Genomic DNA, 23,756 nt, shown 5'->3' on the forward strand with positions numbered 1-23,756 from the left:
TATCCGTCGGGTAGACGACATTTGCGAGAGAAATTAGGGGGGACAAGTCTTGGGGTGTTATATAAAATGTTCATCATTTTCACTGGAGAAACAGCGCTAAACATGTCAGTGGTGAGTCCGAATTCAATTTTATGTTTAAACTAGTAAGCCAAGCAGTTTAGTAGGAAGAAAAAGTTCTTCATACTCAGCAATTCTTCCTGTTGGATAGTAAGATCTATCGGCTTACATTTATTCTGTTTAACTCAAATATAATCGCCTTTTACAAGACAGATATTAAAATAGTAAAATAAATCTGCGATTAGATTTTCTTAAAACAAATTGAATAAAAAAAACACTTTCTATTTTCAACGTTTCTTAGCAAATCAATTCAGTTTTATTGGTTTCCCTACATTTATTTGGTTTTCCAATTGGCCCAGGTCTTAATTTCATTCCACAAATTGGTACCGGGACATTCAGTGGCACTAACCTGACGATGACCATACAAAGTATATTTGGCAATAATTTGACCACGCGATACAGCTTCGGCCAACAAATTCTTGGCAGCCTTAATTTGGGCAGCAGTGGGCTTGTCATTATTGTAGTTACCCATAAAAGAAATACCCAAAGACAGCGAATTATAACCGGAAGCATGAACACCAACAACATTCCAACCACGTCCCTCATAAATGTTGCCATCACCACCAATCAGGAAATTATAGCCAATATCAGCCCAACCCTGAGTTTTCTGATGATAGCTTTGAATGTTCTGCATTTGAGTAATGCACGCCGATTTGGTGGTACAAAAGACACCGGCCGTGTGATGAATGATTACATACGATTTGCCATTGGCCAATTTATCCAAGGCATTTTTGGCAGGAGCAGCACCCCATTCCTTGCGTGAAATGATGGTAAGGCCAAAGGCGGCATCGGCACAAAATAAAACGGCCAAGAGACCCAAGAAGAACTTCATTGTTGTATTGGGAATAGAAAAACTTGAATTGTTCTCCAATTGCACTGATTTGCTTCTTTTATACTAAAACATAAAATAATAAGTACAAAGTACTTCAGTTAGACAGCACCAACTAATTCCGTTGTTATTTATGATTTGAACGAAAAAAATGAATGTTAAAAAAAATAATTATTTGATAAATTAATATTAGAAGTCATGAAGCGAACAGAAATCTGATAAGACAACACATTCGTTTTAAAATTTCTCATAAATTTCGAATGCAATTTATGAGTCTGACGATAAAACGTATGTACATCAAGTATAATTTTAGGATGTCCGAAGTGATTTTTTTTCTTCACGGGAAATTGTGGACTTTGAAATCTTTTTTTTTTTTTTTTTTTTTTTTTTTTTTTTTTTTTTTTTTTTTTGGAGGAGGAAATAATTATTGCGCAGAATTCCTTTATCATTTCAATGTGAACCTTGTTGAAGGGAATATTTTTTGGTTAAATAAATATTTTAAGTATTTACAGAAGAGGACTCCTGAAGGAGTTCAATAACTACAAACATCGCTAAGATTGTGAACAATTGTCTGCTCCAAATTTGAATACGTCATACTAAAGTAATTGTCCTTACTTCAGCTTGTCTACATAAACAGACTCACAGATTAGAAAAATAAAATCTGTTACTAAAATAATTTATCAATGTCGAAAGGCTTAATTTAAAACCTCTAAAAATCTACATGGCACACTTATGTGAGTATGTCCAAATTTTATAATCTCATTGATAATTTATGAACAATCTCCGGGGGTGTGGTTATCAGATCTCAATATTGAATTGATTAAAATCATATTGATATATTTATGAACTACAAAAATTAATTTTAAATATTTAAGGCTATAAATAATACTCTCTTACTTTATCAATCACGTGCTGCCATTTGACGCACTAAAGTACTTGGGAAACCTGCATATAAATACGTCCGAAAATCACTTGAAATAATTAACCCAGATGATTCAATAGATACTTCGCTAAGGTCAACAAATGATGAAACATCATCTCAAGTAAATAATCAAGATGTCGTTAATGATTCATGTGATAAACGTAAAACTGCTGATTGCGATGATGATGATAATAATGGAATTGAGGAACCAATTTCCAAACGCATGAAAATTTCACCACAAAAGAAGCTGTCATTGGTTGATCAAATATTAAGCATTAAACGAAAAGAACCAGCACCGCCCCTAGAAATATAACATTGTTAATGGATTAAATACATGGTATAACTATAGTTATGCCATGGATTAAATTATAATGTTATGTATCTTGTAATGTATGAAGGACTGAAATAAATATAAAAAATCGTAAATCTATGTTCTATTTTTATATAAAGATGGAAAATGTGCAATATACCACAGATCTTTGATTTTTCGTAGATTTTATTTCCCTTCTTATTAATATTCTTATCATCTGGTCTATCCGTCGGGTAGACGACATTTGCGAGAGAAATTAGGGGGGACAAGTCTTGGGGTGTTATATAAAATGTTCATCATTTTCACTGGAGAAACAGCGCTAAACATGTCAGTGGTGAGTCCGAATTCAATTTTATGTTTAAACTAGTGAGCCAAGCAGTATAGTAGGACGAAAAAGTTCTTCATACTCAGCAATTCTTCCTGTTGGATAGTAAGATCTATCGGCTTACATTTATTCTGTTTAACTCAAATATAATCGCCTTTTACAAGACAGTTATTGAAATAGTAAAATAAATCTGCGATTAGATTTTCTTAAAACAAATTGAATAAAAAAAAAACACTTTCTATTTTCAACGTTTCTTAGCAAATCAATTCAGTTTTATTGGTTTCCCTACATTTATTTGGTTTTCCAATTGGCCCAGGTCTTAATTTCATTCCACAAATTGGTACCGGGACATTCAGTGGCACTAACCTGACGATGACCATACAAAGTATATTTGGCAATAATTTGACCACGAGATACAGCTTCGGCCAACAAATTCTTGGCAGCCTTAATTTGGGCAGCAGTGGGCTTGTCATTATTGTAGTTACCCATAAAAGAAATACCCAAAGACAGCGAATTATAACCGGAAGCATGAACACCAACAACATTCCAACCACGTCCCTCATAAATGTTGCCATCACCACCAATCAGGAAATTATAGCCAATATCAGCCCAACCCTGAGTTTTCTGATGATAGCTTTGAATGTTCTGCATTTGAGTAATGCACGCCGATTTGGTGGTACAAAAGACACCGGCCGTGTGATGAATGATTACATACGATTTGCCATTGGCCAATTTATCCAAGGCATTTTTGGCAGGAGCAGCACCCCATTCCTTGCGTGAAATGATGGTAAGGCCAAAGGCGGCATCGGCACAAAATAAAACGGCCAAGAGACCCAAGAAGAACTTCATTGTTGTATTGGGAATAGAAAAACTTGAATTGTTCTCCAATTGCACTGATTTGCTTCTTTTATACTAAAACATAAAATAATAAGTACAAAGTACTTCAGTTAGACAGCACCAACTAATTCCGTTGTTATTTATGATTTGAACGAAAAAAATGAATGTTAAAAAAAATAATTATTTGATAAATTAATATTAGAAGTCATGAAGCGAACAGAAATCTGATAAGACAACACATTCGTTTTAAAATTTCTCATAAATTTCGAATGCAATTTATGAGTCTGACGATAAAACGTATGTACATCAAGTATAATTTTAGGATGTCCGAAGTGATTTTTTTTCTTCACGGGAAATTGTGGACTTTGAAATCTTGTTTTTTTTTTTTTTTTTTTTTTTTGGAGGAGGAAATAATTATTGCGCAGAATTCCTTTATCATTTCAATGTGAACCTTGTTGAAGGGAATATTTTTTGGTTAAATAAATATTTTAAGTATTTACAGAAGAGGACTCCTGAAGGAGTTCAATAACTACAAACATCGCTAAGATTGTGAACAATTGTCTGCTCCAAATTTGAATACGTCATACTAAAGTAATTGTCCTTACTTCAGCTTGTCTACATAAACAGACTCACAGATTAGAAAAATAAAATCTGTTACTAAAATAATTTATCAATGTCGAAAGGCTTAATTTAAAACCTCTAAAAATCTACATGGCACACTTATGTGAGTATGTCCAAATTTTATAATCTCATTGATAATTTATGAACAATCTCCGGGGGGTGTGGTTATCAGATCTCAATATTGAATTGATTAAAATCATATTGATATATTTATGAACTACAAAAATTATTTTTAAATATTTAAGGCTATAAATAATACTCTCTTACTTTATCAATCACGTGCTGCCATTTGACGCACTAAAGTACTTGGGAAACCTGCATATAAATACGTCCGAAAATGCAAATGGATAAATATTCAAGTTTTTCTTTTGCCCCAAAAAACAACTATGAAGTTCCTTTTGGGCCTCTTCGCCATTCTGTTTTGTGCCAATGCCGCCCTCGGCCTTACCATCATTTCCCGCAAGGAATGGGGTGCTGCTCCCTCAACCAGCACTCTGGATAAATTGGCCAATGGTAAATCGTATGTAATCATCCATCACACTGCCGGTGTTTATTGTACCACCAAATCCGCGTGCATTACCCAAATGAAGAATATTCAAAGCTATCATCAGAAAACTCAGGGTTGGGCTGATATTGGCTATAATTTCCTGATTGGTGGTGACGGCAACATTTATGAGGGACGTGGTTGGAATGCTGTTGGTGTTCATGCATCGGGTTATAATTCGCTCTCTTTGGGTATTTCTTTTATGGGTAACTACAACAATGACAAGCCCACTGCTGCTCAAATTAAGGCTGCCAAGAATTTGTTGGCCGAAGCTGTATCTCGTGGTCAAATTATTGCCAAATATACTTTGTATGGTCATCGTCAGGTTAGTGCCACTGAATGTCCCGGTACCAATTTGTGGAATGAAATTAAGACCTGGCCCAATTGGAAAACTAAATAAATTAGGGGAAATAAAATATTTAAAATGATTTGCAAATAAATATTAAAAATTAATAAGGTTTTTGCTGTTTTTGTTTTACTCACTTATTAGATTATCTATAATCACTGATTAGCTTCTCCATATCTATAGGCTGGATGGCTACAGCACTTTTATATAAATAGATGCAATGGCCCGATTGACTACTGCTCGTCTATGTAAATAGACTCACTGGCAAATCTTGCCTATATAAATCACTGGTTCACTGGTCTACAGCTTGACTATATAAATATACTCACTGGTCAGCCTGGCTGCAGGCCTCTTTATACATAGACTCATTTGGTCAACCTGTCAAAAGCTCTATACCATGGACTCACTGGTCAGCCTAGCTACAGCTCGTCTATACTATAGACCCAGAGTATTGGGAAAATTGCAAAAACTTTTGAACGAATTCTGATATTTGGAAAATTTAAACGGTTATGAGCAGTTTAAAGCTCTGTGATCCGCTATGTGGAATATTTAAAATCCCGACCATAAGTAGTTTAATACTTGCATACTTAGCTGTCTTATGCCAGAACGGTTGTTCCATAAGCCAAGCTTACAAAAGATTTCAAAGCGCGTCGGTCTTGTGCGCATCTCATGCAATTTGAAATACCATGTTTCGAGATGTTGTATTCTGCTTGATCTTTCCATTGAAATACCATGTTTCGAGATGTTGTATTCTGCTTGATCTTTCCATCGGATTTGTGGCCTTCCCCTTCTGCGTAAACCAACAGCTGGCTCGCTTTTATATGCCTTTTTATTGAGGGCAACCATTAAAAGGCATATAAAAGCGAAAAAAGGTCACAACATGACCTAGCCAACGTAGTCGCTGCAACTCGATCCGTATGACCAACGTAGCCGCTGCAGCTCGATCCGTCTGTCGCTCTCCGATGGTATAGCTCATTGGTCCATTCGACGGCGATATTCACCGTCGACGCAGATCGACCCATAGTTCTTCCGGAGATTTTTCTCTCAAACACTCCAAGAGCTGTCTCTTCTGCTTGCGCAAGTACGCATTTTTCAGATCCATACCACAGCACAGGTAGTATCAGCGTCTTGTAGAGTGTGAGTTTGGTCTTGCTTTTGAGTTGCTTACTCAGACCATAATAGCATCTGTTGGCCAACACTATTATTCTCCGGATTTCAAAGCTGATGTTATTAGTTTTGCTTTTGCCGGTACCAGGGTATATAAAATCTTTAACTACCTCAAAGCTGTAGTTTTCACAGTTGGTCTGAATCTACTGGACGTATTGCGCGTTGATACCATCAGCTTGGCCTTGCCGCCATTTACTGCCAGTCCCACTTTGGTAGACTTCTTCTGAATTCGTACAAAGGTGGCGGCCATGCCATGCCTTTAAACCTGAGCGGATTGGGCTGTCGAATGCGTCATTGTGGTCGACGAATAGGTGGAATGGGTCGATGTATTTGGTTTTTTTCAGGATTTGGTGCAGTGTGAAAATCACTTATTGGTTCTTGGGTAACTTCATCACCGCTACTATTTGATACCATAAAATCCCTCGGTTTGTTGTTTTACTCGTTGGTAAAATTTCGGGACTTCATTCTGACACATTTTTACTTGCTTCATTTATAATATTATTGTGTTTTAATCTTCAAACATTCCTTTATATTCTGTTTAGTATAACTTTTTTGTTTTATTTAACATAACAACAATGATGAGATACATGTTTTTCTTATTTAGTTTTTTTTAGTTGTGTCAAATGTTAAAAACTAAATACCATTATTATTTTCTCACAAGAGTATTTAGTGATAGATTGTTAGGTTATTCTAAGTTTTTTTTGTTATCTTTATAGCGGTTGTTATTTGAAGCAACAACAACAATAATAAATATATCTGATATATAATGTTAGGTATGTTTTTTTATATATATGTATGAATAGAATCATTTTAGATATTTGTTTTTTTTTCTAAATAATAATTGTTATTAATTCTAGAAAAAAATGTATAGATGGAGGTTTTCTTAAAACTTATAATGCCAACAACAAAAACTTTGCCTTGCATAGTTATTTGGCGGCGGGTTTTCTTTTATCGTAATTTTTTTTTTTGGAGGAAACTATTAAGGGTGGGGAGGAAGTGTGATTTATTGAAAGTTGCTAAAATCTGTTTTCAGTTTTATTGTTGGTTTCTGTTGTTTCTCAAGACCACTACGAGCCTGTGCCGTTTGTTGTTGCACCCGGCTGGCAATTGCGGCAGTTTGTTGTTGACAACGAACGGCAGCTTCCAGCTTTTGCCGTAGTTCCGGTGACTGACTCATTAGCGATTTAAATTCCTGGGGATATTTGGGGCCAATTTTCATCAACCACTGCAAAGACTGTTCGTGTAATTGACGTTGATATTTGGGTAAATTGCGTAGCTTTGAAGGTTCGGCCAAGTAATTGATTAGCACCGGTACCAACAATGTTAACATTTGTATTCCTAGATAATGGATATTAAGAAAAAATTAATTAAAAAACTTAGCAATAAGAAATTTAAGGGACAACAATAATTATATTAACCACAACAGAATTCATTCACTTAAATTAAGTTTTTAAAATGCTCATGAGTTATGAGATGCTATAGAAATATATATGTATGTACGATGTATATAAATTTACCTTGCATAAGATTTCCTATGTTTTTGATGGTTATTTTTTGTTTGTTTCGTATTTGAAATATTTTGAAATGTTAAGGACGAAGATGTTTTTTTTAGGTTAGGAAATAGAGATGGTATTGTTGTATATAGACATAAAGAGAATTTGCATGATGTTTTTGGTATGTGTAAGAAGAAAACAAAGACAAACAAGAAAGAAAATACAAATGATGTTATATTTATATTTTGTAAAAAAAAATTTGTTTTTAGTTTTATCGAATTTTAAGCCAGATTTTATAAATTGTAATTGTTTCCAATAAAGGAAGGAATGAAACGCCAAGATTTGTTAGAAACAATTTAAGATTAGGTTTGTACCATAGTTTTTGCCTCATAATACACGATACAAAATAACAAATTGTAATAAATTATTTTTTTATATTTTATGCTATTATTATTATTATTACTTATTATCGGCAAAATAATATACCCATTAATACTTTGGATCCATGCCGGGATGTTCTTCCGTATAATATCCTGTTCTGTGACATATATAAATATATATATATATAGTACACTGTGCTAATGGTGAGAGTTTACTTCACCATTTACATAAAATCGGACAAAAATATATATGGGACCCATATCTAAATCTGAACCGATTTCAACAAAACTCCGCATACATCAATCAGTACCTTATTCAGTACGATATGCAAATTTTCATTTTAATCGAACAAACATTGAGAGTTCAATCTTTTTTTGCATTTCCATTCCATCCTTTGTGGAATAATTTTCTATATATATATCACACAATAATGATTTGTCATACTAACTACTAAGACGTTTTTCTACAAAACAGAAAATTCCAACATTATTCAATACAATTGCTGATATACTTACGATTTTGTGGTTCAGCCAATTGTATAAGAGCTTCCACCGTTATTATACTCTCGAGGATAATTTGTAATTCCATTTCTGTGCGTGGCTGTTTGGCTGTCTCCACGTAGAGACCCTCGATGATGCGTGGCGCCAAGGCATGTATATAGGGTGTGGAAACTTTCAATTCCGAATTGGAAAATATCAGACGTGCCGATTGTATACATTTCAATTTGACCGACATATTATCCGATTGTAAATACTGGCGGAAATGATTAATGCAAGGATATTGTAGGGAGGGTGTGGAGACCACCGTGTCCGGGGTGTGCAGTATGAAAACGGCAATAGCTCGCAACATTGTAACTTCGTCCATTTTACGATCATCGTTATCACCACCGGCCGTTTTGGTCAGATCTACAATTGTGGCCAAAGAACTTTGTAGCAGCTCTTGCCATTCACTGGCCACGCTGGAATGGGTGGACCATTTATCTTTACATATTGCTTCTAGGGTGTGTAGGGCCGCCTGAATTGCTACTGTGTTGGCCAAAATTGTTGAATCGATTACGGATTTGTTGGCAATCTCTTTGATAATTGATGTGGTCATATATAAAATTGTGGGGAGTATTGCTAGGGCTCCTTTGGGAGAACATAGCTGGGTAAGTTCCCCTACACATTCCAGAGCACTGGCCACCAAACGACCATTATCTTCGGCAAGTTTGTTGAAGAAGGATTGCGAACTTAATGCAGTTTTGGCTATTAGATCTTGACGAAATTGTACTGTATTGGCGGCTCCCGGGTTCATGGTGGGAATTTGTCGCACAAACAGGCATAGACAAACTTCCAATACAGCGTAGATGTGAGAAGAACCGGGGGTTATTTCACCCGACGCCCCACCCTCGCCCATTTGATCAATTTGTTCTTGCAGAGAAATGTTGTCGGTGTTCTCGTTGTTTTTGTTTTGTTCCAAAAATTCATCGCGACGTTCATCCAATTGCTCCTTGGAAGCCCTAACAGATTGCTTGAGTATTTCAATACACAGCAGCTGGACAAACAAATCATCACTGGTTAGAATCTGGCGGTGTAGAACATTGCACAGTTCAATGGTTAAAACTTTATCCTTGACCAATTGCCGGCGTGCCCATTTGGAATCGAATATCGTATACATCGATTGTAGACAGCTGATGACATTTTTGGGTTTCTCTGAGGTTCGTGCACTACACAATGCCTCCATACATATGCCAAAAATCATATGAAAACGATCTGCCGACAATGAGCCATGCGATATGTTGTTGTTTGTTTCATATGTAGAGCTATCGGAATTATCCGTTTCTGTGGAATTTTGAGTATTGGTTTCTAAATGCAATTGGAATCCTTCATCCTTTAGCCATAGGGATGCGGCATATAATATTGGTGGCCATGATGCCAGATAATGAGGCTTCGAGGAGTTAATGGTATCGGGGGTATAAAATGCTCCACCATCATGTGGTAATTGACTTTGGAATTCTGGTGGCAATAGCAATAAAGCATGATCTTTCATAGCAGCCAACCAATGGGTTGAGAGGTTATCCAATTCGGGCTTCACAAGCGACAACAGGCTTTCACAGTTCTTATCGAAGCCCATGGCATCTTCGTCGTCAATGGTTAATGTGGGCACAACATTTGAAATTGTCAATTGTTTTTGTAACAATGCTGCCGGTGATGAACCATTGGATATCATGGCAACAATATAGACTTCTGCCCAGGCTTTCAAAATGCTTAGTTTTTCCAATGTTGTCATGGATTCATTAAATAATTGGGTACTATTCGTTTTGGTGTGCAACTTGTTGAGAGAGGATACTAATAGTTGATGAACTCTGCGCAAATCATTGAGATCGCGAGCAACACCCGATCCAATCCAGGCGGAACATACTTCACAAGCAGCTGCTGTGACATGTGATGGTGTATCTGGGGCAAATGCTGGTCGTAATGCTGCTCCAACCTAAAGGGGATAACAAAATAATAAAAATAACAATTCGTTATTCATTTTTTCAAAGATTTTTAATTTTTGGTGTTTAATAAAATATATTAACAATTTGAGTCGTCTGACAACATACCTGCGCCTGAAATTGTTCTAATAGCAGATGTCCAGGAAACTCCGGTTCGGGAACATTTGCAAAACGATCAATGATCTCCTGTAGGGTTCTTAAACCCTCCAAACGTAACTGATCCGAATCCGAAGTGGCTGCTATAAATGACATACGTATCAGCTCTGACAGGTGCAGAATTAAATAATCTCCACTTGATTTGGTCATTTGCATTTCCTTGGCTTGCAACAAATCAAAATGTATCGGTGAATCTGATTCACATGCTGACATTATTTTACGCACAGACTGGGCGGCAAATACTCGTGTTGTCCAACGTGGTTGCACTGCCGGATGTGTGGAGGCATTATCTGAAGCATGATATTCTGTAACATCGTCGGCATCATCTTCATCGTCGTCATCATCATCAACATCTTTATTGGCAGCGGCTGCATTGTTACCACCACTTGCCGCACCGGAGCCGGCTGATTTTGTATTACCACCATCAGCCTTGGAAGACAAAGCTATATCATCGGGCAACGGGGAATTTTCAACGGCCACAGTTAAGACATTTTTACACAAACTTAGCCATGAGCTGAGATTTTCAGCAGCCATTAACTGCAGCATGGAGGTCAGCGTGTCATGAATGTTCTTCAACATTTCAATGTCCGTTTCAGAATCTAACATTGCAAAAATTATACCGGGAAGACCAAATTCGGTAATGACTAGTTTTGGACAATCATCGGGTTTAATGGATAAAGCCAAGTCGCAAACTTCTTTGGCCTCACGATGGGCCAATTGTCTTAGGCAAGATATGGCTGCCTTGCGTTGGGTCAAATAATTGGAGCAGAGATTGCGTACCAGGGTTGGGACCAATGAGGGCAGATGGACACTGCCGGGGGCAAAAAGATGGACCTGTTGTATACAGCCAGTTGCTTCGGCTTGTACCAAAGGATCGGTATGGTTATGCATAACTGAGGCAGCACAAAGGAATGATTGACGCATTTTAACAATGGCCTGAGCATTGCCCTATACAAGCGAAAAAATTAATATTTTAGTACTATATATGGAAATCGTAAAAATAAATTCCACTCACCTGTAACTCTGGACCCATTGTGGTAATTAAAGCATTCAAAACCCGGCCAATACATTGATGTACATCCACATAGGATTGTGGCACATTTAGCAACAGCTTGAGACACAAAGTCAATGTGCCTTCCACATAGCTACGGAACATGGGTCCCCCAGAATCGGCTATCAATGCCAAGGCGTGTAAAGCCCATAGTTGTACGACCGGTGATGAGATATCCTGGGCCAAAGCCAATAATATCGAAACACTGGTATTCAAATGCTGCGATGAACCCATACCACCAACATAACGATGTAGACAACCTAATGACAGTGAGTGTCCCGTACGTGTTACCACATCCCGTGCCGATTTTAATTTATCAAATGAAATTTGTGCCAATTCCGCAGTAAAACGAGATTCTCCCACTACTTGGGCTAAACGACCCAAAGCCTCAGCTGAAGCACAACGCAACATTGAATTTGAACTAATTAGACCAGTTGTTACCAAATTGGTGAAACTTTTGCGTACATCTTCTTGGCCAATGCCAGATTTACTGTCGGTCAACACTTTAAGGCCGCACAACAGGGCTGTATAGATATTCATTTGGACAGCTTCTTGGCGGCTACTCTTGGCCTGTTTAATGCATTCGGCAAAATGATCCAGCATCTGTAGACGATGTTTATTAGCAACTTTGGGAAATATCAGACCAAACAAGGCGATGGACATGTCGATAATGGCCACACCCAGGGGTAGGGGTCCTGGGCATTGATCTGCCTTATAGCCATAGGCACCATTTGTTGTTATCGTTGAAGTGTGGTTAACGGTGGCACGATATAAACAACATGGATCATGTTCCAAGGCACCCGAACCTGCTGCACTATTTGGTTGTAACTAAAGAGGAAAACAAGGAGAACAAAAATGGTATTTTTTCGAATAAAAATTGTAAATAAAAAAAAAATACAACGCAGCATAAACAGCACAAAGAAACCAAATGAAAATGAAGTATAAAATAAAATCGTTAGATTGTAGACAAAACTCAAAGATAGACTCAATAAAAACAAAACAAAGCGGGAAAAGTTATCGAACCAGCAACAAGTCTGAAGAAAACAACTTACATGATCACCATCCCATCTACGATTCGGTTCCATCTTTCATTTCATTCGGTTAGAATTGTAAAAAATTATTTTTTTATTATCATTATTAACATTTAAACAAATAAAAAATACCGATTGTTCGGTCCGGCCGAACATTTAATACCCTCCACCACCATTGAAATAATTCGAAATATTTTTTGTAAATATGGATTTTTTAAATTATTTTTTGAAGATCTTAATTTTTGAAAATAATACTCAAAGACGTGGATAACTCTCTTCGATGTCAGCAGGATTATTTTGGAGAGTTGCGGACAAAATATACCTTCGGGTGGAGGATATATATTAAACAAGCATGGTATGCGAAATCATTTCCTCCCCATGAAATCGGAGGGAAACGATTACACATTTCATCAGTTTGATTTAATCCAATATTTCAATACCTGATCTTCTATAATACGATGATCCGTTTCTTGCAGCCATGTACCCAAAATGACAGAATCTTCAGCATGGCATAGATTTCGCAGTTGAGAATTTGTTGTATTTGCTGGATTTTCGGCCAATGTGAATTCCGATATGAGCATTCTCAGTAAATGGGTATACGATGATTCCATGGCATTAGCTGGTAACTGTGACAGGGTTTCGTACAAACGTAAACGTACCATGGCAGCTGGGGCCTTCAATTGAGTGCCATAACTTTTTAATACTGAAGAAAGGCTATTGAAAAATAGAAAATGAAATTGAAATTTAAAAAAAAAATACATTTGAGGGCATTCAGCGCACTACTTACTTTACCAACATGGCCAAAGCACTTTCAATGGGTGTCATCAGACGTTTTGTAATATCCTCACTAATCAAATCGGGACAATTGACCAAAAAGCTGTGCATTACCGACAATGCACCGGCACGTCCTTCCAGTGTAACTTGCCAGGTAAATGAATCACCACGAGCTTTTTCCGATTCCAATTCTTTATTGGAACGGGGGAATGAATGACGCCATAGTAGAAGTAAGCGTGGCAGTAAACCTTTAACTACCGGTGAACCCAAAGTCATTATGGCTCCAATCAACAACCAACCAGCCTGGGTACGATTCAATGACATACGACTATTTTGGGAGGCGGAACGTAACAACTCCTCAGCAGCATTAAATACCACTTTACCCTTAGTGTGGGGTATGCCCAGCGGAGAATAACGTACACTACCCAAAATGGCAGCCAATGCACTGCTATAACCAGCAATGGCCTCAGGCGATGAACGCATCTGTTCCAATGCATCCACAAAACGATCTATCAAGGGTGTTATCATACTCGGCACTGCCACACAGAAGCAGCGTAAACACCAGGCCGATGCCAATCTTGCTGCTGCACTGGGATGTACCAATACGGCACAGGTGGTATCAATGGCATTCAGTGTTTGATCGGCCAATAGATTTTGTGCTGTTGTACCCAAACCCAATACCAAAGAACCCAATTCCTGCAGAGCACATACCAAAAAGTGTTGACTGAAGAGGGTTTCTTGATTCGAATCTTTGGCATTCTCGGGATTGAAATCAATGGAATTCATTTGTTTGGCAATCATGTAGACCAGCTCCTTACACGCCGAGGTTTGGGCCTTTTCACCCAACATTTTTCCCAGTACGGAACGTAAAATGAAATTAATACATTTGCGCGAGTACACCGCATCCACATGAGATGAGGCTGCTTTGGGATTGGCCACCAAGTCAAGGATGTGTGATAGGAACACGGTGAGATTGCGTTCAAGCCAAACACTACCCATGTACTCAACAAAGACCACATAGGCATGTGTAACACCCACACGTATTTCACGGTTTACACTGGAACTACCTTTGATTATCTCGCCCGTACCCTTAAGAAATGAACCACCACCTCTTAGAAATCCAGACATTAGAATATTTAAAGTTTCATCTAGGGACACAGTACGCATTGCAGTCTTCGACTGGGAACTTGTCTGTACGGAAAGTTTCTTTGCATTCGCGTCATTTTGTTGTTGTTGAGTAAATGCCAAAAGGGTGCCCAATAACTTGGCCACGGCACAGCGAACTTCATAATTACTACCATCGAATGAACGGAAACACAATGCTGGTAAATTTTCCAATTCTGTCTGATATAGGAAAGGGGCATGCTGTATCATTTCTAAAATACAACGGGAGGCTGCTACCCTGACGGTCATAACACGATCTGTCAGGCAATGTTTGGTGGCCTTGTAGATATCTTTGTGGACATTTGCAATTGCGGTGCCCATGCCGGCACACACCTTCTCCAATGTTATCATAATTTCAATACGGGCCTGTGATTCAGCGTTGCGTAGGGTGCGCAAGAGTAGGCTGACGGTTTCTTCGTATGAACGACCCATCATGCGTCCCAACTTTTCGTACATTGAACCCAAAACACATATTGCAGCTCTGGAGAAAATATAAAAAAAATATTGGTGATTATTACATAAGGAAACCATTTTTGAATACTTACAATTTTGTGGGCAAATAACTAGGTGAATCATCCTTATTCTTTAAGATGTCATTGCACACATTTGCCGTATCGAACAACAGGAATGTATCACCCACCGAAAAGAGCGTAGCCAAACAATTGGCCAATAGTTTGCGTGTTGGTGGCCCAGGCGAACCATTGATTTGTGCTGTCAGCTGCTGCACCAATTTCTTTTGATTTGTCTTAATCTCATTGCGATCTATGGTCAGCAAGGTCTTTTCCAAATAACTCAACCATTCGAATATGAAAACGGAACGTTTCGGTTCCGGTAATTGTTTGAGGGCATCTTCATTTAGGCATAAACTATGGGCAAGCTCCATAATGTCATTGATATGCCTCTTAGAGGCAGCAACACCACCAGCTGAATTAGCCTTTAGTTGATGATCGGTGGCGGCGGCGGTATCAAATAGTGTAAGTGATCTAAAAAGGGGAAGAGGAAGAGAAAGAAAATGTTTCATTATTTTCATTTCATTACCATGAACAAATTCTTTGTATTACTAATCCCACTGATGTGTGTGAGTGTGTGCGAATACGAATGAGGAGCTCATAATTGACTGCCTATATTGAAAAAAAGACAAACAAGAGTGGTCATCAGCGGAATACATGACGTGATGCAAAATAAAATATAAATATTAAATATGCTTAAGTGTGACCAATTGAAAAGTGTGACATCTCACATTAGGGTGTATATAGTAAAAAGGGAGATAGTGAAATTTATTTCTGTTTTTCCATTAATAAAAAACCAATAAAAATATGCTTAAAGAAACCTCAGAAAACTTATTTATGATATTTGGGTTAATGAAGAACAAATCAATACAAACTTTTGTTAACTAGAAATGGGTTTTTCGAATTAAGGTGACCCCCCATTCTCGGGGCCAAAATTGTTTTTGATTTAATTCGAATCTACACTAATTCAAGAATGTCCCTACAAAATTTCAAGTGAAAATCTCAATAACTCTTGAAGATATAGCCGATTTATTGTGTCAGCATCAAGTGATGGCTAAAGGGCTTCTCAAACTTTTAACACGTTTTTCTCTAAATATTTTTTTGCGAATGGCGGGCACGATAACTCAAAAACAAATAACCCAATCGATTCCAAATTTTTACACGTTTCTCTGTGAGTGTATAGCTATCGTATGAACTAGCATAAAGCCAATCGGTGAAGATCTTCCTTATTTTTTAACTTGGTTTTTGGTCAAAAATCGGCGATTTTTCAAAAATATTTTTCCAAAGGTCCGCCATTTTGTTAATTTTAGAGCGAAGTCAATAATCCTAGTTCATACGAGAGCCAGACATGTACTCTTTCTAACACCGTTGAAATTTTCGGATTCCGATGTTCCAGTGTGCCCGCCATCAAAAATAAGGACTTTTCTTTAATCACAAAAAACAACAACAAACATTTTTTGTAAATTATTTTTCTTCCTTTTTAAATCTTCAAATATATATGTGCAAAGTTACACACCGTAACAAGCATTGGTATTGATTTACCAGCCCATTGAAAATCTTAAAAATAAAAAATCGAGAATGGGGGGTTCCCTTAAACGAATGCGCCGTCCTTGGTATTCAATAGCCACATGTTACATGTTCCAAACCCACATTCCAATCTAAGTGGCTGCATTTTGGGATTTCATGTTCCATGAGATATGAACGATGTAGGCTTCTCAATTTGGGTATTCTGAATTGTTTTTTAATGATTGTCTTGGGTATGGAAAATAACTACAGAGTCTACACGCCCTCTTACCTCCCTCTTACCTCCTCTATTTTGAGAACTAATAATGAAATCATCTCACATAGAGGGATTTAAGGGATTTCGCCTTGGTTTCAGGCGAGTGGAAAGTGGTTAGATCTTACACGTTGGTCAAGGAAAGGTCTGTGATAAGGGGTAACCGATATTGAATGCCGAAAAGCACATTACGGCATCGTAAGTTTTCTCCAGCATCCATTATCGTATAATGTCCAATCGCGTATTATTTCAGAACTTCCAGAATGCGGGGTATTTGGAACATATCCAACATGTGAACTTCTGCCTTATGACTGTTGTTTGGGAAAAGAATTTACAAGAGGTCATAAAGAGCTTCATAGGCGTGGATTTTTAAAGAATTTTCCAGAGGCCATAAAGAGCTAAATAGGCGTGGATTTTTAAAGAATTTTACTGAGGACAAAAGAGCTCTATAGGCGGAGATTTTTAAAGAATTTTACTGAGGACCCACAGAGCTCTATAGGCGGGGATTTTTGAAGAATTTTACTGAGGACATAAATAGCTCTATAGGCGGGGATTTTTGAAGAATATTCTACAGACCATAAAGAGCTCTATAGGCGGGGATTTTTAAAGAATTTTCCACAAGGCATAAAGAGCTCCATAGGCGTGAATTATAAAAAAAGTTTCCGGGGGTCATAAAGAGCTCTATATGCGCGTTTTTTAAAGAATTTTCCAGACGCCATAAAGAGCTCCATATGCGCGTTTTAAAGAATTTTTCGAAGGCCATAAAGAGTTCCATGGTCGTGGATTTTTAAAGAAGTTTCCAGAAATCATAAAGTGCGCCTATGGAGCATGTTTAAAAAATTTTTTAAGGCTTACATTTATAAAGAATATTTTCAAGGTCACACAAGGTTTATGGTGTGGTTTCTTAAAGAATATTTTAAAGCTCATGTTGGACTCCAAAAGGCGTGGATATTTAAGGAATTTTTCAAAAGCCATATATGCCTCTAAGAGCCTGGTTTTTTTAAGAATTTTTCAAAGGAATCCAAAGGCATGAATTTTTTTAAGATTTTTTTTATAAATGGCATATTGGCCTCTAATAAATATTTCATTAAGTTTGTAAGAAGCGGATTTTTTTTAATGAATATTTGAAGAATCATATGAAGGTTTAGAGGGTATATTATTTTTTTTTTTTTTATTTTTTTCAAAGACATCTCAGAGATCCAACGGTGTGGAATTCAAAAATTCATTGTCATGGATTTTAAATGAATATATTTCACAACAATGAACAATCCTCTCGTTATGCTTGACATTGCTCGTTCCTCCGTTGGGCAAATCATATAAAAGATCATTAAATGCATCTTCGAATTGCTTCCTCATTTTCTGGGTATATTATAAGAATACTCGCAAGAAAGAAATTTATTCGAATGAAGAAGAGAGATCGTCGAGGTACTAAGGTAAATAATAACGACATATCGGTTACAACGACTTATCCAAAAGACCCGAGAGACGTTATGACTTTGTTTTTGTATCGTTTAAAATGACATATCGCATACAGCGACCAATTTCGCCGGTTCCTTGATCATCGTTATCAGCGATTTCGACTGTAATTTAAAACGACTTATAGCTTATGGCGCCCAATTTCACCCGTCCCATTATCCAATATCGACATATCACACATCATTCTAGACTTAATTCAGTACGCTATGCCACATTTCGTGCACATCGAAAGATATATGGGACTTTGGTACACCATTTACATTAAATCGGACGAAAATTTGTATATAGGAGCTATATCTAAATCTGAACCGATTTTCACGAAACTTAACACACATCATTCTTGACTCAATTCAGTACTTTGTCAAATTTCGTGCAAATCTAAAGATATATAGGGACTTTGGTTTATAAATTGTACATCCCAACAGACACTACCCTGTAATAGAATTCCAAAAGCTATTGAGTCATTTAATTTTTTTTCAAAATGGTTTTTGTTAAAATGCCTATAAGTGAATAACACAAAACTGTGGAACAACGAATATATGACGCATTTATTATTTTATTCGCTCACATTCATTCATTCAATTATTCGGAGCACAAAAACTGTGCCAGAAAATTTAATGTATTCCGTACAATATAAAAATTTTGCACTTAAAATTCCATAAAGAATAAGGAGAAACCTTATTCTTTTTTGGATTTCTTTTCCATTAACATTTATGTAAACACACACACACACACATTGAATACACTTGCACTGCACTACTGCAAGGGAAGATGATCAACAGGTTTTGGCAGAAAAAAGGAATCTTTTTTTTTTTTTTTTTTTGGAACAAGCAAGAATATTGCTTCTTTGTTTTTAAACGTATTGAAGATGACGATTCTTTCTTTCCCTCTCTGGGCCTCCATGTTAGGATGTAATATTTTTTCAACCAAGACCTGACGCGTGAAAGTAAACCCACAAAATATATGTATTTGGAACATTTTTTCATGTAGAATGAAATTCCAAACTCCTTTAACGTTGTCATACTACTTGATCGCTTGTATTTTCTTTTGTTAGTTTTTAGCCATTTTGGGCCTACCTACCTTCTGGCCTCATTGAAGACTTTATGCAAAAAGTGAGGTGTGCGAACAACATTTGTTTCTGCCAAATTTGCCATTGCACATATTTGGTTAAAAAGAATGTTGTTGTTTGAATGACTTGGTGGTGGTGGCGGCTGTTGAATAGTAGTACATCGATTGTATGCTATTTGGTTAGGACCACTAGTAGTAGTTCAAGGTTGATGCACATAAATATAGAATATTCCATATATGAAATGTTAAGTGGTGAACACACACGTTTTATTATAAATTTTTATTTTGCACTGAGCCTTCTTTTGTTTTCGAAACAAAAAGGCAATGATTGATTTCCTTTGTTAACTGGCCTTTCTTTTCATCCAGAATAAAAATACAAAAACATAGAAATCAATAAGCCATTATTTGCAAGTTCAAAGGCTATGACATTGAATTTATTATTGAGTTGGGTCTTTCACATATATATAACCATTGAAATTGATATTTCTTCTTCAATTTTGGTTTTTTGCTTTTAAAACATTGAAATAATTAAACAATGACTTAATTTTGTTTAAAGCACAGCAACAACAACTACGTTTTTTTATTATCCACTCAAACAATTTTGTTTACTTATGGTGCTCGGTTCGACCGCCGCTGTTCGCTTTAATGTTCACTCGGGGTAAGGCGAAACGCCACTATTCTTCTAGCTTTTTGACTTAAGGAAAAAATGTACAGAGAACTCGCGCGGCACAGACAGACAGACATACACTAACCAACCACATCGTGTAGAACACACATGCTATGTGATGGTAATGCCGGTGCCCACTCACTCACTACTCGTTCACAAGTAAAAAGAAAAAATATTTATTATTATTTTGCCTTTTCTCATTAATGTGTCCAATATTGGGATGACAGCCGACACACAGGGGTTGCAAGGGTAACAAACACACATCGGGCGTAGGGGTGGAGAGGAAGTAATTCAAAGGTTAGGGTGTGTTTTAAACAATTGATGCTTTGCAAAAAATAAATGTGAGCACACACAAAACACATTTTAAAATACCGACTGAAATGCATTTTTATTGTTTTTTTTTTTTTTGAGATAGATGGTACAGATGATACCATTTGACAGAAGTTCTATGGGGTGCAATGGGAAAATAATGCAGACAGGTTGGAGAAACATAAAAACTAATGTCCCAACATTGATTTGGTTACCAAAAATTCCGTACAAAGTGGCATATCGAGAATTAAAAGAAAAGTTTATGTTTGGAAGTTATCGCCAAAGATAAATCTGTAGACCCGTTTGAGATGCATTGCCTTTATTTACATCGACCAATTGCCTACTGTATTTAATTTTGAAAAATATTCGAATTGTACTTCCATTACAAATCGGACGAAAATATATATGGGAGCTATATCTAAATCTGTACCGATCTTCACGAAACTTAACACACATCATTCTAGACTTAATTCAGTACGCTATGCCAAATTTCGTGCAAATCGAAAGCTTTATAGGGACTTTGTGGCACCATTTACATAGCATCGGTCGAAATCTAAATCTGAACCGATTTTCACAAAACTTAGTACGCATCGTTCAAGACTCAATTCAGTACGCTGTGCGAAAATTAATGCAAATCGAAAGTTATATAGCGAATTGTGGACCACCATTTACATAAAATCGGACGAAATATATATGGGAGCTATATCTAAATCTGAACTGATCTTCACGAAACTTTGCCTAATCTGTTTAAAGACTAGCCTAATCTGTTTAATTGTGGAAAATCAAGTCCCTTAAAAGAAATTTCCTTTACCATTTTGCACACAAAACCCAAAGAATTTTTAAATTTTCAATTTGGTTCAGATTTTTTTTTCCAATATAGAAAATATTTATCCTAAATTTATTACTTGGATTCACCATTATCATCATGATCATCGTTTGTGTTTACTTTTTCTTTAAATTAAATAAAAAATCTATTTCTGCTGTTTCTTCTCTTCGAAACTAATAAATATTCAAATATACATTTTTTGTTTGCCAAAGGTGTAACGAATACGATCGATGGTAAAGCACTTTTTTCTCATCTCGAAATTCATCTCACAAAAAACACACACTTTCTATTATCTTTCCATGATATTCGTATCTTCTCATAATTCTTAGTTGTTGTTGGATTTGTATACTTTGGAATATATTTTGGTTTGTATTCCAAATTGTTTTTTTATTTATAACAATACAAAATAATCAGTAGTTTTGACGACATTTATAAAATTTAAAAAATAAAATAATTAAAAAAATAAATCATGGTAAAAATGGCATGGCTGGTATATATTGCAAAGCTTTAACTGTGGCACCATCCGGATTTTCCAGATCCTTAACTAAACCCCGTATACGAGAAACCACATCACTGCGTTGTATATCACGACGATCAAGCATGCGTTGAAAGAGTGTGTGCAGCTGGCGAGCAGAAGACATTTTTGAGAGTTCATTTAGATCCTGTAGCAAATTATCCGAATATCCTTCATATTTACTGAGATTTGAGGACTTGGCATCACGTTTGAGGAGATCATAGACCAGCAGGAATTCAACATATGGCTTTGTGGGTGGTATACGTTTTTTGCCGGCCGTCGAAGTTGTAGACCAACGATCCATGGCTGTGTCCGAATCAATTGTGGCCCGACCATAATTGTCATCATAGAGCCGTAGAAAATTATCCAGAGATTCTACATCATTATTGAAATCATCATGATTTGGTTCGGTAATAATGTCACGTATCAAGGAGAGTGGTAGATTTGCCAGACCATCTGGTTTCTCGGCCATTTCATAGAATATTTCATAGCCTTCAGGTTCATGTTTAAGTTTGAGGGGATTTTCTGGAGCATATAAGGCTGGCTTGTGGGCTGGTGTGGGAGGATTTGTGGGGGTTTCGGTGGTAGTTGGGGCAACTCCACCCCACCAGGATGGAGGATTCCACCAACCAGTAGTTGTTGAGCCCGGTTTATTGGTTGTAAATGGACGGCGAGTTGTTGTAGTTGTTGTTGAAGAACTATTCATCGCATCGTCTGCCATAAAAGGTGGCTCCACCGTTGTCGACGACAATGGTTCATACTGTAAATGATCAATGTAGTAGGCCAGAGCCTGCATCGATGCTGGTAAATAACTATCCAGTAGATTGGCGCCATAAACAAAGATCTCAAGCCTTGTCGTCACAAGGTATATCAATATAAGTTTCCACAACATTTTATGTTATTAATATTTTTTAAAACGTTGTTTTAAAATCCCCGATATTGGTTTAATGGCGTACGATTAATACGTCATACTAGTGTTTGTGGGTGTGTGTATGTGCGTGTGTTTTTTTTTCTTGCGCTAAAACGACAACACACTCTGTCTCTCTGTGGGCCCGATATATTTTTAAACACAACTCTTCTTCCCTTCAGAACTTGAACTTGACTAAAAAACAGATTTGGCTTAAAGCGTCGTCAACTCTACATCCCAAAAACTATAACTAAAAGCAGACAGCTCTGCCTGCTCTGTGGTGTTGTTGTGCGGTGGTATTCTGTTGTTGTATTTCGTGTTTTTGTTATTTTCCATAATCGACAATAACAAAAAAATTAAGCGACCTCTTCGTTCTTTCTTTCTTGGAATAAATCACAAAAAAGAAAAAAAACGAAGAAGCAAAGAAGGAAAAATTTACGAAAAAGAAAGGTAAAACTGCATTCCATCTTGTTGGCTTCATCTGGTTCGGATGACGATGAGTGAGCCCTACAACAAGTGGGGGTATACATTGTAAAACATGACAACAATGCAATGAGTCAAACAACATGACTAGTTAACGTTTGCTTTTTTAAGTAAAAGTTTTTGAGGTAATGACGATTGTGATGGTGTTGGGCAATGACGACGTCAAAATCTATTTCCCCTAAATACGGCGACGGCGGCGTTCTATTCTGAAGTAGTCCAATGCTTAATGAATATGCACAGCGTAGCGTTTGAAATTTGTCGTCATGCTATCCCTCGCGTCCGGAAGACGCAAGAAAGGTGAATACACTTTTATCGTTGTTTTATTTACTTTTTTCCTCCGTACCGTAACCAAAATAAAAAAATAAAACGGTAAGCCCCAAAAACGTTAACGTTTAGGTGTTATTGGTCAGAAAGCATTTTATTGTGTGTGTATGGGTTTTGGCTTAGTGCGGCCATTTGACCACTAGTCAGATTTAAAAAAATATATTAGGTGTTGGATTTTGTTATTACCGTTTGTGTCTTGTTGAGGGACAAAACTAATCAAGGAATTATAGAGGGAGAAGTGACATATATGAATGAACCATGATAGATATACTAATCTAATAAAACACAGGCGAGCGTTGATGGTTATGCACACATATTTAACACTGGGTACAGGGTATTATGTCTCTGTACA

The 23,756-nt window shown here is 36.9% G+C and overlaps 5 protein-coding genes across 5 annotated transcripts; 1 reads left to right on the forward strand and 4 right to left on the reverse strand.

Annotated features, from left to right (window-relative positions):
• Positions 1–391: 391 nt before the first annotated feature.
• On the reverse strand, positions 392–949 carry LOC133322182 (peptidoglycan-recognition protein SC2-like). Its single transcript, XM_061531225.1, has one exon. The coding sequence runs from the start codon at positions 947–949 to the stop codon at positions 392–394; it is 558 nt and encodes a 185-aa protein (XP_061387209.1).
• A 1,845-nt stretch (positions 950–2,794) lies between these two features.
• LOC133322183 (peptidoglycan-recognition protein SC2-like) lies at positions 2,795–3,352 on the reverse strand. Its single transcript, XM_061531226.1, has one exon. The coding sequence runs from the start codon at positions 3,350–3,352 to the stop codon at positions 2,795–2,797; it is 558 nt and encodes a 185-aa protein (XP_061387210.1).
• Positions 3,353–4,347: 995 nt separating this feature from the next.
• On the forward strand, positions 4,348–4,905 carry LOC133322184 (peptidoglycan-recognition protein SC2-like). The gene has a single exon (XM_061531227.1). The coding sequence runs from the start codon at positions 4,348–4,350 to the stop codon at positions 4,903–4,905; it is 558 nt and encodes a 185-aa protein (XP_061387211.1).
• A 2,116-nt stretch (positions 4,906–7,021) lies between these two features.
• Positions 7,022–15,449, reverse strand: LOC133322174 (HEAT repeat-containing protein 5B). Its single transcript, XM_061531218.1, has 8 exons — positions 15,090–15,449; positions 13,394–15,025; positions 13,047–13,320; positions 12,628–12,660; positions 11,540–12,403; positions 10,477–11,472; positions 8,408–10,361; positions 7,022–7,356 (listed from the first exon to the last, which is right to left on the reverse strand). The coding sequence occupies exons 1-8, from the start codon at positions 15,425–15,427 to the stop codon at positions 7,022–7,024; spliced, it is 6,426 nt and encodes a 2,141-aa protein (XP_061387202.1). The 5' UTR covers positions 15,428–15,449.
• A 6,194-nt stretch (positions 15,450–21,643) lies between these two features.
• LOC133322185 (uncharacterized) lies at positions 21,644–22,582 on the reverse strand. The gene has a single exon (XM_061531229.1). It carries the CDS (start codon positions 22,580–22,582, stop codon positions 21,644–21,646), a length of 939 nt encoding a protein of 312 aa, XP_061387213.1.
• Between the last annotated feature and the right edge of the window lie 1,174 nt (positions 22,583–23,756).

The sequence above is a fragment of the Musca vetustissima genome, unplaced genomic scaffold (assembly GCF_032173495.1).
Source record: "Musca vetustissima isolate MV318-11 ecotype Yass unplaced genomic scaffold, APGP_CSIRO_Mvet_v1 utg9148, whole genome shotgun sequence".
Classification (NCBI taxonomy): Eukaryota; Metazoa; Arthropoda; class Insecta; order Diptera; family Muscidae; genus Musca; species Musca vetustissima.